This window comes from Oculina patagonica, chromosome 5, assembly GCF_052425735.1.
Source record: "Oculina patagonica isolate OP01 chromosome 5, crgOcupat, whole genome shotgun sequence".
Lineage (NCBI taxonomy): Eukaryota > Metazoa > Cnidaria > Anthozoa > Scleractinia > Oculinidae > Oculina > Oculina patagonica.
In genome coordinates this window covers 1,927,182-1,943,793 of record NC_135762.1, presented here as the reverse complement: position 1 = coordinate 1,943,793, position 16,612 = coordinate 1,927,182, and the positions used below count along the sequence as shown (strand labels likewise).

At 37.0% G+C, this 16,612-nt stretch overlaps 1 protein-coding gene across 2 annotated transcripts in view; it reads right to left on the bottom strand.

The window, feature by feature from the left end:
• Positions 1-16,612, bottom strand: part of LOC144654678 (transcription initiation factor TFIID subunit 1-like) — a 43,395-nt gene that overhangs the window by 17,305 nt on the left and 9,478 nt on the right. The window contains exons 8-19 of one of the 2 annotated variants that reach the window (XM_078514882.1): positions 13,528-13,753; positions 12,424-12,635; positions 10,491-10,619; positions 9,625-9,757; positions 8,473-8,519; positions 7,667-7,840; positions 7,000-7,173; positions 6,236-6,343; positions 2,377-2,462; positions 1,975-2,089; positions 667-808; positions 308-346 (exon numbers count right to left, since the gene is read on the bottom strand). In XM_078514882.1, the coding sequence (XP_078371008.1) occupies positions 308-346; positions 667-808; positions 1,975-2,089; positions 2,377-2,462; positions 6,236-6,343; positions 7,000-7,173; positions 7,667-7,840; positions 8,473-8,519; positions 9,625-9,757; positions 10,491-10,619; positions 12,424-12,635; positions 13,528-13,753 (1,585 nt within the window). The remainder of the gene's footprint in view (positions 1-307; positions 347-666; positions 809-1,974; positions 2,090-2,376; positions 2,463-6,235; positions 6,344-6,999; positions 7,174-7,666; positions 7,841-8,472; positions 8,520-9,624; positions 9,758-10,490; positions 10,620-12,423; positions 12,636-13,527; positions 13,754-16,612) is intronic. The other variant, XM_078514883.1, reaches the window with a different exon arrangement.

The following is a 16,612-nucleotide window of genomic DNA, read 5'->3' as shown; positions in this document are numbered from 1 at the left end:
ACGGAGGGGCTTATATCCGGGGGGGGGGGGGGCTTATAAGTGGAATAAATGTCATAATAAAGCAACATTTAGCCCTGTTCAGTACTGTATCCAGGGGGGCTTATATCCGGTGGAAGTATTCTTTTTGTTTCCATTTAGGGTCAATAACCGGAGGGGCTTATAAGTGGGGGGGGGGGGGGGGCTTATAACCGGAATTTTACGGTATACCATGTATATAAACTTTGCCACGCGATGATCTGCTTAACTATTCTAAACTAAACTAAGCTACATATCTAAACTATTCTACACTTAACAGCACTATACTCACTCCAAAAGGGAACTGATTCTAACTCCATACCCTGTGAATCTGAAATAGTTAATGTCTGTTAAATTTCACTTCATTTATGTCATAAGCAACTTTTCTGTGCCTTGTTGTACCTAAACCAATATCTATGCTATTCTGAACTACAATGTATTGAAATACCAATTGATCAGTGACATTTACATTATGCTGCATTAGGCTTATTACACAAACACTACAATGAGATTGGGTACTTGCTTACTTATGCACGTGATCACGCACACACTCAATCACGCACGCACACCTCCCGCAGGCTTGCTTCTCGTACGGCGCCTCACAGACGCGCTCTCTCATTGGTACAAATTAAACCAACCAATCATCCAAACCTGTTCGTTTAAAGTCAGCACAAAGCTTGAGTCGTTTTCTAATGCTGCTTTCAGAGTGCATAGGAAAAGCTCGCTTGATGTCGTCCATCTTGATTCTCCTTGGGGTATCAGGACTCTTCCAGAATAGACGGTAGATAAAAATCTGTAGAGATATAAAACTGTGTTGCGACATTGAATCTCCCGTAGATGAGTGTCAAGTACGTGTCATCATTCAGTGTGAATCGTTCTATTATTTCTATTAAATAAATATGATGGCAGGGTGGAGGAGGGTAATTGTCAAAAACTAATTTGCTCAATACAGTTGAATTACTGGTGAAAACGTTTGACGTCTTTGACGAGCGCACGTTTTCAGCATCCTTACATACATAATGGAACAACACCCAAACGGAAATTGTTCAAAACAATGTTAAAACTGTAGCTGAATCTTCCTGAAGCTGTGATTATGCCTCCTTTTAATCATTACACCGGAAATTCTCTTAAATTACAATAGAAGAAACCTCTCCCAAGTGACTGGTTACGGCTTGACAAAATGGGTCGATTCCTATCGGAGGTTTAACCCTTAATATGCTGAAATTATTCCTAAAAACGCGTTTTTTCAACCGTTAATCGATTTTCTTGGCTCGACGGTCCAAAAGTTCTCTAATTTTGCTAAAAATGCACTTTCTGACAATGCAGGAAGATTTTGATGAAATTGCCATGTAAAAATGTACAATATTTTACTTTGGCGCATGCGCATAAGCCAAAATTTGGACTTTTTTTTTTTTGCTGAACCGTTCCGATTTTTTCCTTGCTCCTTTCCTTTTCGTTTTTCTCTGCTTTCTTATTCTCTCTATCTTTTACTCTGTGCACCCCTTCTACTGGCCTGAAAAGTTTTGATCTGAATCAATGGAAAACCCTGGAAAGGAGATCATGATCAAGTACGGGTATTTTGGCCGGTTTTAGCACCAATTTTACACCAAAAACTGATCGCCTTTTTTTTTGATTAGCTCTGTCGGAATGCAGTCAATATTAAAGATGGACAGTTCTGTGGAAAGATCTATCCAAGCTCTATAAGATGCAAATCACAAAAATCTGCTGACGTGTAAATTGGTGACGTCATAAATGGCAGAATGGCCATTCCTCCAATCCCGGAATAATCCGCGCTTAGCATGTTAAGGGTTAACAGTTTAACAAAATAGGGGTATACATAACAGCGAAGAATGCGCCCTTTCTCACTTTGGAAAATTAAATAAGCAACCCGGGCGCCAATTCGAGCATTTACGGTACGGCATAACAGCGGAGAATGCCACTGAATCTCAGTGGACCCACCTGCAGGAAATCCCTGGCATGAATGTTGGCTTTCTTAGAGTTTGGTCCTGGCACTTCAAATTTCGGACATTCTTGTCCTACGGTGAAAATTGTCTTCACATCACGAACCCAATACCTTTTGAGTAAATGAAATAATAAAGTCAAGCAAAAAAAACAACAACAATTTCTTAGATATCGATTTTGTTGTAAAACTTAACGTTATAAAGTTACGACGTTTCGAATTCAAGTGCGAGTAAAACTGCTAATGGTAATTTTGGTATTTTTCTCGCACTTGAAAATGACCTCGGAGAGGTCGAAACGTCGTGACTTTATAGCGTTAAGTTATATAACAAAAAAAGCTTAGCTGTAAGGACTCTGCTTTGTTTGACAAAGTGAACAGTGAAATGAGATTGCAGTACGCACCCTGAAGGATTTCTGATGACCAAGAAGTCTGTCTCGGGTAACTCATGTTGGAAGACGGGAGCTCTGAACAAGTTACATTCCAATGCCTGAAGAAGAAGAAAAATAAAAAAGCCCAGATGTGTTATAGTGAATTGCCTATTAATGGGAGCCTCTCTGTTAAGAAGTTGTGAAGTACCTTATTCTTAATTTTCGCGCGTACTTAATTTCGCGAAAGTCCGAGAGCCGAATTTCGCGAGTATTAATTTTCGCGATTGCAAGACAAATTTGAGAAAAACTAAAGTGTATTAAATTTCGCGATTTTGTCAGTGTTTTATGGAGCAGTCGTCAATGTTTGGACTAAGTAACTACTGGAAACGTACAAAAGTCTGCTCAATAGAGTTTTCCGATTTAGCGGAAAATTCACTTAAATGGAACACATTTTTCCGCCTATTGAAAATCTTATTAAATTCAGTTAGTTAACCCATTAAAAGTACATTAATGTGTTGGCTTGTTTTCTCTGTTTTACTATCCCTCAGGAAAGTGGGATTCTACGGTAGTCTAAAATGTCAAAAGCTATCCCAGAAGAAAATGATGTTGCCGTAAAGTTTGGGATTGGGTTCAACAGTTTTTTCGGGACCAAACCGAAAATTTCCCTTCATCGGATTGACATAAAAGTTACACTAGTTATTGCTCTAGGATTGAAGTTTTGATGATGTGTATTTCTTACTCACTAAATCGATATTACCGTAATAACGGTAAACAGAAAACTCGAAATCAGGAAATCTTAAATTTTGCGCGATCCACGTTTCGTTATAGAGAGCTATTACCAATATAGTAAAATGTGGTGCATTGCCAATAAAATATGTAAGAATTTAAAAAAATCTTTTTTATTTCGAATAAAATGCACAAAAATATTTCCAATCATTAACCTGGGCACGCTACGCCACTTGCGGCCACATTTCTCAACAGCCTGCACAATCATCATTCTCAATAGGTGTGTATCGATGATTTGACATTTTACGCTTTGGTAACTTTTTCTTCCGCGCGTGTTGTCCACTACTCGAGGGCAGTGTAATATCACCATGCAGTGCAGCTCTCAAAAAAGTATTGCTCTCGTCAAATGGCAATATCTGAAGGCAGTCAGTCCACATGACATGGCCACAGTTTCGAAAGAAAGAAGAATTAGCTCTGAAACAAAAGGCAAGATAGAAAACAAGATACGTGTGTTGTTCGCCTGTTGTACTCGCTCCTAAGGTGCGACAAAAAAGGTGATATGTTATGTTTACCCGTGGAATTTTTATGTGCAAATGAAAAGAAAACAATAGAACAAAAAGATACCGCCTCATTTTCAACTCCCAAATTTCTATTTATTTGGTGGCAAAAAGCAAGTTGCAAAACCTTAGAGAAGTGTGAAGTTCCACAATTGGCAACTGTTTGGATGGAAAATAAGTTGTGAAAAAGTTATGCTGCGAAAACTGTCATGTTCGTTAACGTTTGGGGTTTACTCTGGTGTAAGAACTTGTAAAATGTTTCTTTGTTTTGGGGGCTATTGTTTTCCTGCTTTTTATTGTTTCGAGGTTTTTTGTTGTCGTTCTTTGTTTTACGTTACTTGTGAGTTTGGAATCCGGTAGTTTCGCCTACAAGTATTTTCGCCTACAAGTCGATTCGCCTACAGTGAAGTCGATTCGCCTACACAACCTGAGTTGTTTCGCCTATCACCAAAGTCGATTCGCCTACAACAAAGCTTGTTATGTTCCGAAAGATAGCAGAGAGGAATACCTAAATAAAGAGTTTAAAATTCTTGTCAATAATAAGCTAGGTTAAGAACAATTTAAAACCAAAAGTATTTGTTTAACGCTTAAATTTAGTCCTAGGATCGCGCACTGTGTCAGCCAGAGTTACGGAACTAAAAGTTGTATTTTTTTAACCATTAGGAAACAATAAGGGTCTCATCATCATCATCATCAAAACCTTTATTTACACACGATAGGGTTTAAAGCACAATGCTTGTGGGGTCGTGTATTATACTTTATATTACAAAATACTAATAAACTAATAGATTTCTAAATTACAACTAATTGCTTATATACTAAATTGGATCGTATCTACTATAAAAATAATTAATTACATAACAATCAGTAACATTTAAAGTCATTGTAATGCCTAGGGAGCGACTGAACCGACTGAGCATTGAAATTAAGCTCCTTAATATAATTGTCATTTTTCACTTTTCGATAGAAAACCGAAAATTGGGATCCTGTATTATACGACGAAACAGCATTCCATAGGATGGCCCCCCTATGTTCAATTGAATTTTTTACAAAGTATGAATTAAATCTAGGGACCACGATGTTATTGTTTCTTCTGAGGCTGTAAGAAATCCTGGCTTTTTTCGCTAGGTGTGACAATGCAGCTGGTGCTTCACCGTTTACCACCCTGTAAATTAGTTTAGGAATATCTATTTAATAGTAGCAATCAATAGCATTTGCCACGTAAGAAATTGTAGCAAAAACTAGTTTGAATTAAGTACAAAGAGTAAGATTAGAACTGTTGTCAAAAACTAGTAAGAGCCACTGAACTAAAATAAAAAAGTTATTTAAGTGTGAAGACGTAGTAAGCTTTATTGTAAAGCCAGTTGTGTAGGCGAAACAACTCAGGTCGTGTAGGCGAATCGACTTCACTGTAGGCGAATCAACCTGTAGGCGAAAATACTTGTAGGCGAAACGACTGACATTCGTGAGTTTCACAGGTTTCACAGGCTTTTACGTATGCGATAAAAAAGCCGCATCCTTTCAGTAACTATTTTTTTACACCATGGATACTTTGTACCTAAAAACATTTTTCTTCAGTTGTCTCAGAAAATATACTGCTGTTTTCAATATATTTTCCGGGAAAACTGTGATACGTAAACATTGTATCTTGATTTTCAAGCAGTTTAAAAAGAGTATAGTTTGCATTCCACCACGAGACATTGTATTTACTGCAAGGATTGCTAATTTAATCTACTCGTAAACAATGAATAACAACTGAAATTTCATTGTAAAAATTGAAAGAAACGGCACTTTGCATCTAATTAGCTATAACAGGCGGAAAAAGTCGTTCCATTTCCGTTTAATCGGAAAACTCTAATGTAACTACAAGAAGCCTGCAAACGGAAACTTTGGTGACTGTTTTAATACTAGAGCGAAACAGTGATCAGAGGAAGGGTGCTAGTCACAGACAAAACGGAAAGATACTTTTAAGGTAGATAGTTGCAGTTCCAAACAATTAAAATTTTTGTTCTTATGATATACAATATGGTATTTATTTTCGCGTGTTTAAATTTCGCGGAATGTTTTCTTCGCGCGTACTAAATTTCGCGATTATTTTAAAATCGCGAAAATTAGTACTCGCGAAAATAAGTAAGAATAAGGTAAGTTGGTCTCTGTTGTGCCTCAGTCAATTAAGTGCCTTGTAACTTCTTGCAACATCAGCTAGAAAAGCTATTCACTCTACATTTCGTGGAAGCAGAAAATACACGGAAGAAGTAATACTTGAAATATTGCAAAAGTACTGCATCAACCACAATGAGGTAAGGTAATTTATTTTACGTCAAATACACAGGGAGTGGTTACCCAATCTCCTGAGCCAGAGGCTCAAGATGAAAGTGTTTGACAATTTAGGTAATAAAAATAAATGAATTAATGATATAAAAGTTTAATACAAACCCTATTAAAAACACCGTATAGACCACAAAAACTGTCCATACAAGGAGTACTAATTGAAGAGAAATATTTCAGTCTAGCCTGGACCAAAACCACTACCCATAACAACACGGAGTCCACTGTGGGTGTCCTAAAGGTGGGTTTTCAACTGTATACTGTACGTTTTATGAACTGACCTGCAGAGCTTCTCCTGGCATCAGCTGTCCAAGAAATGGTGATGTCTGATGAACTGGAACAGGCTCACCATACTCGTGCATTGGCATACTCTCATCCTTACCAGGTTTCTAACAGCAACAAAACATCATAATGCCCCAGTTATCAACAAAACTTAACTTGTTTATCTTCATTCTTATCACAACACACCTCAAAAGATTGGGTGGAATGTTAAATGTGGTTAATGTTCAGGGGGGTCCTTCTTAACTACAGATTTCAGGGCTGCAAATAATTTTTTCCCTTGAAAGGACATGCATCCGACTAAGTCACCATTTTGATTGGAAAAAACAAAAGTGAGGTCGGACATCAGATTACAGTACTGCTTGATATGTGAACCTGCTAATCTAATGTGTTGTCAACGCAGAACATTGGTGTTTGCACCGGAAAGCAAAAAAAAAAGTTATCTGGACATTCTGTCCGACCACAGTTGGAATTCCGTTGGACATTGGCAAATTGTGGTCCGCCAGTGTCCAATGTCCCACTGTCATTTGCAGCCCTGGATTTAGAGCAGTTGCTAAGGAATTGCTATACATGGTTTTTGGTGGCAAGCCATTCTGGAGCGTTTGGAAATGCTAAATAGGGAATGTTTGACTACTGTTGACTATAATGAAAGCTGGTTTAAACACAAGAGCTTGTGGTTTTAAAATAAGATTGAAGTTAAAAGTTTTGTTGGCCCTTTTTATCTCTCATTCACATTTACCTGGTCTATAACTTTGTTCATACTCACCCTTTTGTAATAGTTTCTAATTTTTGTATTCATTCCAACAGCCATGATGAGTGGAGGATATTCTTCACAATACTCAAACAATACCAGTCCACCGTCCATTCCTGTCAGATCAGCTGGTGTCCTCATGAAGAACATTTCACCTCCCCCTGACGCTAAACGTTCCTTCTCACGTTCCTACAGGGTTTAACATTTGAGGGGCATTATAGCACAACTATAAGAACCACAAGCATATTCCTAGGTCATAAAAATCACCAAAATAATTTTGGTTCTATTCTCTAGAACAGTACTTCAGAAATGACAGAAACCTAGGTTGAGTAACGATAGCAAGGATGGAAATGGATTATAATTTTGACAAACTTGAAAATTTTGCTCAAATTTTACTCAAGATGTAACAAATAGCAGTTGACCGATTTATCGATTTTTTAAAATTGTACTTTCAGTAGTGTTTTTCTTAAATTTTTTAACATTATTGTAAGGCGCCTAGAGCAGGACTGGATAGGTGCTAAATAAATATTGATTGATTATTATTATTGAAACTCAACATCTGAAAATTCCTATTTAAAATTAAAAGTTTAAAATGCCAGGCTCAAATGTTCATGCTTGGCTCAGAAGTACCAGATGCAAAAAACAGTTAAATAAAATGATAAAATCATGCCATGAATCTTACCCTGGCTTTCTTCTTGATATTCTTCAGAAGTCCATACACAGCATGTCTGCCAGGCTTAGACAGCACGCCATGGCTAACACGTTGGAGAGGGGTGCGGTGAAAATGACGCAGATCATGCATAGACATGCAGGTTGGAAAGTATGGTCGCTGGAGTTCTATGGCTGGCAACGAATGCTGCAGAAAAAGAGAAAGGGACAGTTATAATAAAATTTAATGGTTACATGCATTAAAAGCATTTCACTAAAATCTCATTTAACTCAACTTGACATTTAGGTAGTTAGGTATTTTTATATTTTATTTTTATATTTTAGCATAGTGATTGTAAAGCGCTATGAAAGATTAGCTAAATAGCGCTATAGAAATGATTATTATTATGATTATTATTATATTTATCTTCAATTAACTTGAATTTAAGTGCCGTAGATTTAAACACCTGGCTTCATAAAACAAAATTAAATAATTTAAATGGGGACTGGATTATAAAGAATTCTTTATTTTGTACATTTGCGCTAGAGGAGACATTTGTATGTCTTGCAATTACACTGCACTAGAAGACTTTCTTTTGGCTTACTTAAACTGAGCTGAGACTTTATGGAGTTGCATTTGAGAGATCTTTGGTATAAAGATCTTCTAGTTGTCTTGTTGATATTTCTCACCCCTCCATCCTGCCAACCCAGCATTCAATTTCCATAACTTGATTAAAAAGCCAAAGTCATATCAGAGAATTAGACGATTTATGTAATGAACAATGCAATGATATTAATTTGTACGGTAGGAGGCAGCCAAAACCAAAAACATTGTCTGACCTGCACAAGATTTGAGCCTCCATTTGTATCTAAAGAGGTTTCAGATGCTGTAAAGGAAAATAAAAACAAAATGCTTGTTGATGTTGTAAACACTGTTTACCCTAAATATTCAACAAGATCTTCCACAAGAAGCAGAGTGGATGCAATATGGAAATCAAGGTTACATGTATATTTTAGCATGCATGTTAAGAACTTTGAGCTACAGTAGAACCTCTCCTTTTAGACACCCACATAACATGGACACCTCTATATTATAGACAGTTAACTTGGACTCAGAGAAACCATATAACAATCTCTACCCCTATAATAAGCTTTAACCCTTCAGTGTCGATATCAAAGAGGTTCAACTGTATACGTCTCATTGTTAACTATGGCATGTCTGTGACTTCAAAGAAATGTGTGGTAGTCAGTAGGGATAAGTACTGTCAATTTTTAGGCTTGAGAGCAGTGGCAGATCCAGACCTTTAGGTAAGTGGAGGGCCTGATCATCCATACCTTAAAATAAGTGGGGCCCGCTCTCAAAAATATCTACCTTATTACATGAAATTTTCGCGACACTTTAATTGCGCAAATTTCGCGAAATTAAAGTGACGCGAATAAAAAGTGTAGCAAACATAACATGACACGAAAATTAGGTGACTCACATCATGTCAATAATCAAGAAAGAATGAGTTAAGTACCACTGAAGGAACGAATTGTCAATGTAAATGGATGTTGCGGTCAATTGACTCAAGAACAATAATTCACGTACAAGCATGACCTACTTGTAGACATTGTGAAAACTGCTCTGTTGTTACCGTTGACATTTAGTCCCGCCGTTGCATTGTTGTAAATTTTGACGTTATTGTTCCCTTGATAAAGTCGTTTTATTTAATTCAAGGACATGTTAAATAATATTGCCAAGGAAATGTTAATTGTGTCTTACTCAAAAACGCGAAATTAAAGTGATTCAAAGTACAAAACTTTCGCAAAATCGCGAAATTTAAGTGTCGCGAAATATGCGCACCTCAAAATCGCGAAATTAACTTGTCGCGAAAATTTCATGTAATAAGGTATATTTTGTCCTTCGAGCCTCAGTTTTGCCTAAAAATAAGGGCCCCTCCCCTACATGAAGATCTGCCACTGGAGAGTATTATATGTAAGATCACTTACTGTTCTTTGCAGTGTAATATTGGTCATTTGATAAATTAAACTTGTCCTTTTGTTGTTCTTGTGTCTTTTTAACTTCTTCTCCATCCTCTTTAGAATTGTTCTTTCCAAGCAGAAGTTTGGATTTTTTGTTTTCCTAAAACAATCAACATAATAATATTTATGTCAAATATGCTGATTCTGATAACGGAAGATTTTGAAATACATTTCAGAATAAATATCAACGCTAAAAATACATGACTTTTTGGCGACGACATGTCACCATTATCAAATGCAAATTTTACATGGTACAGAACAATATTTATAGAAAAGAAAGTGTGAAACTAAATTACAATAAATGAGGCATGGAAAACAGAAAAATGTGCATAACTAAGTAAACAGTTTCGCTGGAATGGAGTCCTTTTGAGTGTTCAGGGATGGTTTCTTTTTCCTAATTAGGAGCATCTCGTAAATTAGGCACTCAAACTTTCCGCGGCATTTCTTTAGGATGGCAAATTGGCTGTGAAGGTCGATCGGCTTTTGATTGTGTTGTTCTTGAAGGTGTTTACCAATTTTGAAGTATCTGTGCTCATCGATGCGCAGGTGAAGGTGGCGGCTGATTCAAATATGCTGATTCAATGGCAATACAGGAATGGAAACTCTATTTTGACAGTGCTTGCTATCTGGGTGAGCAACCTTTGGAAATGCACTGAAAACGTACAGTGTGGTGTATTTTTTTGGTCACCTGTAGGCTGTACAATGATCTGAGACTAAGCATTTACATAATATACATTTGAATTATAGCAGCAAGCACAATAGGCTCAGTAGAAAGTTTGAAGTTGTTTGGTCTAACAATAAAGAAGTAAAACTATTAAATTAAACATGGGTACCTTCTTTGGAGTAAGTGTTGATGCATTTTCCTTCACAAGTGGACCAGTGTCTTCAGGAATACTAAGAATAATGTTCTCATCATTTGGATCCAGTTGCATGACTGGAGGTGAAGGGATTGATGGCATGTTCTAAGATTAAAAAAACAAAACAATAAATGTTATACTTGCTCTTACTCTGTTTAGAAAGGCCTTGAGAGACAATGGAGAACTTCACCTCCTGAGAACTAAAACTGCTATGGGCCAGTCCATAATCCAATATGCCACAGGAAAGCAATGGAACGACCTCCCCAAAGAACTGCAAACCTGTAGTCCCCTTAGAACTTTTAAAACTAAAACTTTTAAATTTTTTAGCGACTTAGATAGGACACGACTTAAATGTAGTGTGTAGATTTTTTCCTTTTTTTAATACTAGTAATTGTATTTGTATACGTAATTGGACTACATGCTGTCCAATTTGGAAATAATTTGATGAAAAAAATTCCGAGGGCAGCCAAAAATGGACGAGGCCATAGGCCGAGTCCAATTTGGCTGTCAGAGGAATTTTTTGAATCTAATTATTTCCAAATTGGACAAGCATGTAGTCCGGTTACATATTAATAATATAGCTTGTAGTCAGTCAATCCAGCATAAACAATAAACTTATGTCCAGAACGAGAATAGCAATCAACAATAGTAGGCATAACACAGCACATGCAACTCACTCAAAGCATTGTCTTCACAAATCAAACTTAAACAAAACAGTGTAATTTTATTCACCTGAGTTTGCGAAGCTTGCTACAAAGTGAGTGAAAACACTGCATCAATCAATGAAAGTCGTAAACAAAGTGTCCGAAGAGCGTAACAACTTCTTGAATCTGACAAACTTCTTTCCACTATCTCGTTCGTACTTCATCGCCGTCTTTTCTTTTCAAATTTCAAAGAATTGCTTCTAGCTCATGGCTATGAATATATGACAGATTTCTTGCTTCGCTTCGCTGCACTTACGTTCACCCAAGTTTTGTACTATTTGAGGTGTTTTGCTCTTGGTTTTTGCTTCTTAGTGTAGCTAGCTCCTCTTCTGACAACGTAGAAAATTTCTCTTTGTTGTTGCTATTGCTGAAAAGCTCAAAAAGAATGGAAAACGTAGCAAACTTGCCTCTGAATTATTGTCGACTAACAATGCGACAGGTTTACAGGGCTGACGCTATGCTTTGTGCTAATTGGATAATATCCATCACATGTTGTTTTTTCTTCGATTTGATTGGCTGAGACAAAACTGTCCAATTTTTCTTAAATTAGACAGTTTGTGCATTTTACCTGAAAGTCCTAATTGAAACTATCCAAATTTAATCCCAAATTGGACAGTTCTCAGAAATTAAGGAAAAATTGCTGCGCTGACAATATAGGATTTACTGACAGCTATATAATTAATTAATTTATTTATTTACTTTCTTTTTTTATTTTGTAATGAATAGTCCTTTATAAACTGATCACTGGTTCATACCAGCATCTTACAAGTTGGATTTCGCAGATCAGTCCTTCAGATTAAATAATAATTATTATTATTATTATTATTATTATTATTATTATTATTATTCAAGCCCATTCAATTTTGGGAGATGGAGGATGGCACCAGATGGTTTACAAGCACCTTTACTCAACTTTGTTTTCTGTTGCATGGGGTAACCAGGTGTATTGCTACTCTGCATGTATGGGATGCCTGTGCATTACAGGCCACCCCCAGTGTGTCGTCAAGTTACCATATCACACTAACCATTAGGCCACCGTGTCTCCCACAACTTAACAGCATTAAAAAGACATTAACTTGCGAAGCTTTTTGAGTGACTTCTAAATTCAATTTTTCCCAGCACGAATTAAAACTAAACAATCAACCAGTATTTAGCAATGTTATTATAATTTCTATAATACACAAAAAGATTACTTGAAATTATACCTCTACATCCCAAATAATCTTGTCTTCCCAGTTGCCGTAAATAAGTTCGGAGTTTTCCACTGGAAAGATAGAATACCATGTCGAATGTTTCTCCTGATTGTTATCTTCTCCAGACACCCCTGGCTTGCTGTTCTGATTCAGAAAATTAACATTTGCTTTGATTGCAGTGGTTGTGTTCTTCAGAAAGGTTTCTAAGCCTGGATGTCGTACTCCTGAGAACAAAATAACAAGGTAAAAGGTTAAGTCTGTGCTTGAGCCGAGTGGCGTACATGGATGGTGCTCAACTCTGGTTCTGCGTGCATTATTTCAGCACGAGAGCCAGCGGCAACAACAACAACAAAAACCAATTTGCAGGGAAATCATGAGGAATCCCAAGCAATCTTGCCAGCTTTGGAATTTCCTGCAAATTTGCTGTTGTTGTTGCAGCTGGCTTGTGTGTTGAAATAATGCACGCAGAAAATATTTTCATTCTTTAAACTCATCAATCAATTAAATCAATTCCAATAGTGACAAATAAGTTTGGTGGTTGTTCGTGCCTTGAACTGGCTAATTCCTTCAGATAACTATAGAGAGACATTTCAATTCACAATTCATGACTTTATTGGCCATATAATAAACTTTTTATTGACCAAACTTGTTCAGTCTAGATTGCATGTTTATGAACCTCAACTAAACATGCAAGAAAGAACTTGGCCAATATTTCACCATCTTTTAACCTCATGCTTGGTCAATAACCCATATGTAGGGCTGCAAATATTTTATTTTTCACTTGAAAGGACATACATCCTACTAAGACACCATCTTGGTCGGACAAAGCAAAATTGTGGTCAGACAGATGTTTATTTATTGTTGCCATAAAATGATGAACACAATCAAAAAATTGTCTGGACATCATGTCCAACCACACTTGGGATTTCATTAGACACGAGCAAATTTCGGTTGACCAATGTCCGATGACCGCCAGTTATTTGCAGCCCTGCATATGTCTTGCCCAATAACACCCTGGTCAGCACTCAGAGCCAGACTGCTCAATCCAGAATTGAACACACCACTGTGCTTCCTACACACAAGATAAAGAAAAGCAAAAATTCAAATTGTTGATACCTAGTTGTTGCAATAGCTGTTCCTGTTGCAGTGCGTAAGCATGAGCTGTGCGTGTGGTTGACGTAGGTATCCACCCTGCCCTAGCTTGTGCTTGAAGGTTGGGTTTCACATCCTCAAGCGTCCAAATGATGTCATCTTCCCAGTTGACTTGTGAAACCATTTCAAAACAATTCTCAGGGGGGAGGGACTCGGGGGATTTGGGTGCTTCCTCTTCATCTTCTGTTTTCTTCGAATGCAAAAACAGAATGACAACTGATGAAAATATGACATGCACAATAAATACATAATAATAATAATAATAATAATAATAATAATTGATATTTTAACAGGGTGACCCCTTCAGTCGCAAGACTGGTATCAACGGGGGCCCTGTGTAAAATAAAATAAATTTAAAATAAAAGAGAGTATGTCAGGTTTCCGCGCGCTCTTGGGACTTTTAAATCCAACATGCGATCGCGTACACACATTGGAAAACGGTTTTCACACTGATGAAGGGCTATGCCCGAAACGTTTGAGTTAATTACACAAAATGACACTGTTGACAACATTTTTTTAGTTTTTTTGTTTATAGTACTAATTTGAAAGTGTCACGCATCTACTGGGAATTTTTTAACCGGCATTTGTATAAAATATATATCTATCTATAAACATAGGCACGCTAAGCGTGCAGGAGTTATTTTTTAAATTTATGGGGTGGCTTGGGGTGAAACTGGGTGATTGTCCTGTTGGGATGGTTTATGCCATGGGTTGAGCTAATTGTGTATGGCGCCCCACGGAGTCACTTTTTTGCACAAAGTTTGCTTGCAAACAAAATAATTTTTACATGCATTTTGATACATCAGAACTGTTTTATTTAATACGGAAATTTTCATCATTTAATTAAAAAAACAAAACTAATTCAATTGTCAAAATGTCACAAAATGGCACGTTCTTATTCTGTTTAAAGCGGTTATTTTGTTGCTAGCTTTGTAGCAACCGTAACGGGTTACTTTTGTTTGTTACGGAATACTTTTGGCTTTTTGCCAAACACTGTAACATGATACCGTTGTTTTTCTCACTTTTGTAACATGACACCTTTGTTTTTTTTAAAACGAACGTAACACGATACCCTTGTTTTTCTCGAAAAAGCCACGTCTTCATATAGACATTGAACGAAAAGTACTATAATAAACGAAGTAATAAACGAGTCAAATAAAAAAAACACTCTCTTCGGAAAAGCTCTTTAAAGCGCAGTACACCTGGAGTATTTGTTTCCTGTCAAAACTGTTCAACAAAGATTTTCGTTCATTCACAACATAAATTCTATTCAACAAACAAGAACTAATTGAGTTATCAAGTTGTCACGAAATGGCACGCTCTTATTCTGTTTTGGCTATCGATCGTAGTTGCTTTTAACAGTAAAGTTACTTTTACCGGTTCAATGTTTGAACGAAATGTTAAATGTTTGAACGAAATGTTTTACAGTTGATTTCATTTTACTTTGGCCGCCCGCTTTGCGAAGTTTGTTGGGAAATTGGAAACTTTGTTATGAAGTTGCCAATTACAGTGCGCGTTTTCGAATCAAATTGCAAGCATCGATACAAATTTCCCGACTTGGGCCCGACTGAACTTTCCAAGTTTGGTAGTTGAGGAGAAACAAGACATGTTGCTCGAAAGTCATGGCGATTTCTGAACTTGAAGATTTTAGAATTTCAGTGTCAAGGGAAGTAGCTTGAAGTGCAAGACAACGTTTCGCATCAGCGATCATGCAAGTGATTTGCCGATAAATAAATATCATGCATGTAGAAATTTGGTCAAATTTTTATTTTTTTGTATGAAAACACATATTTAACGATTTCTGTGAGGCATAATCTTCACTGTCTTCAATTTCAAGTCTTCTGCGTTTGTAAACCGGATGAAACTGGATGGTTTACCCATATGTAAAATTGATTTTAATCGAAGCCGACGCGATGCGACGCGACGCGACAGGGAAGACTAATTTGTTCGAGACAACATGTTTACGGCTCGCTGAACATAAAAGTTTTTTTATTTTTATGACATTTGTTTCCAACAGTTTAGCGTAGCAAAGCCCTTTTTGATAACATAACTACAGAAGGATTTAATTAATTCGGGCCGAAGTTGGGAACTTTGTATCGAAGCTCACAATTTGATTCGCAAACTACGAATATGTTTCAAATCCATGATAATTCACAACTCACCAATTAATCTTTCAACGAAAACGAACTGCGACACGCTGCGACACATAATTTCGTCAGATTACGTCGCCTTTATAAACTGCAATTTGATTGGTTCTGATAGTACCTGAAATCTGATTGGTGTGACAAACAAACATACTTCACTGACCCACTGACTGACTGACTGAGCCACGGAACATCGCGCCGACTAAAGAGCTATTTTGAAAAAATAACTCAAAAACTACTTTAAAAAAATACCGCTAAAATGCTAAAAAAAAGTTAAAAAGTTTAAAGAAGTACTAGTGTTCTCATAAAAATTACGAATTAAAAACGTTCTAAAAATAACCTAAGAATAAAAAGCAGAGAAACGTTCCTTTGGCTGCACAGTGTACGTATCATCATGTATCATCAACACCAGCTACAACTAATAATAATGGATTGATGTGTGGAGAGAAAGAACTCAGAAAAAAATTCTGAGTTCACAGATGGGACTCGAACCCACGACCTTCCGTACACTAGTCGGACGCTCTAACCACTGAGCTACTGAGAACTCTAATGGTGAGCAGTGGTCATTTGTGGGTGACACAACGACTGCATCGCGCAAATCACATTATGTCAATGAACACACACATTTAACTGCATCACACAGTCACGTAGTACTCTCAGAGTAAATAAAAAATAATAATGGATTGATGTGTGGAGAGAAAGAACTCAGAAAAAAATTCTGAGTTCACAGATGGGACTCGAACCCACGACCTTCCGTACACTAGTCGGACGCTCTAACCACTGAGCTACTGAGAACTCTAATGGTGAGCAGTGGTCATTTGTGGGTGACACAACGACAGCATCGTGCAAATCACATTATGTCAATGAACACACACATTTAACTGCATCACGCAGTCACGTAGTAC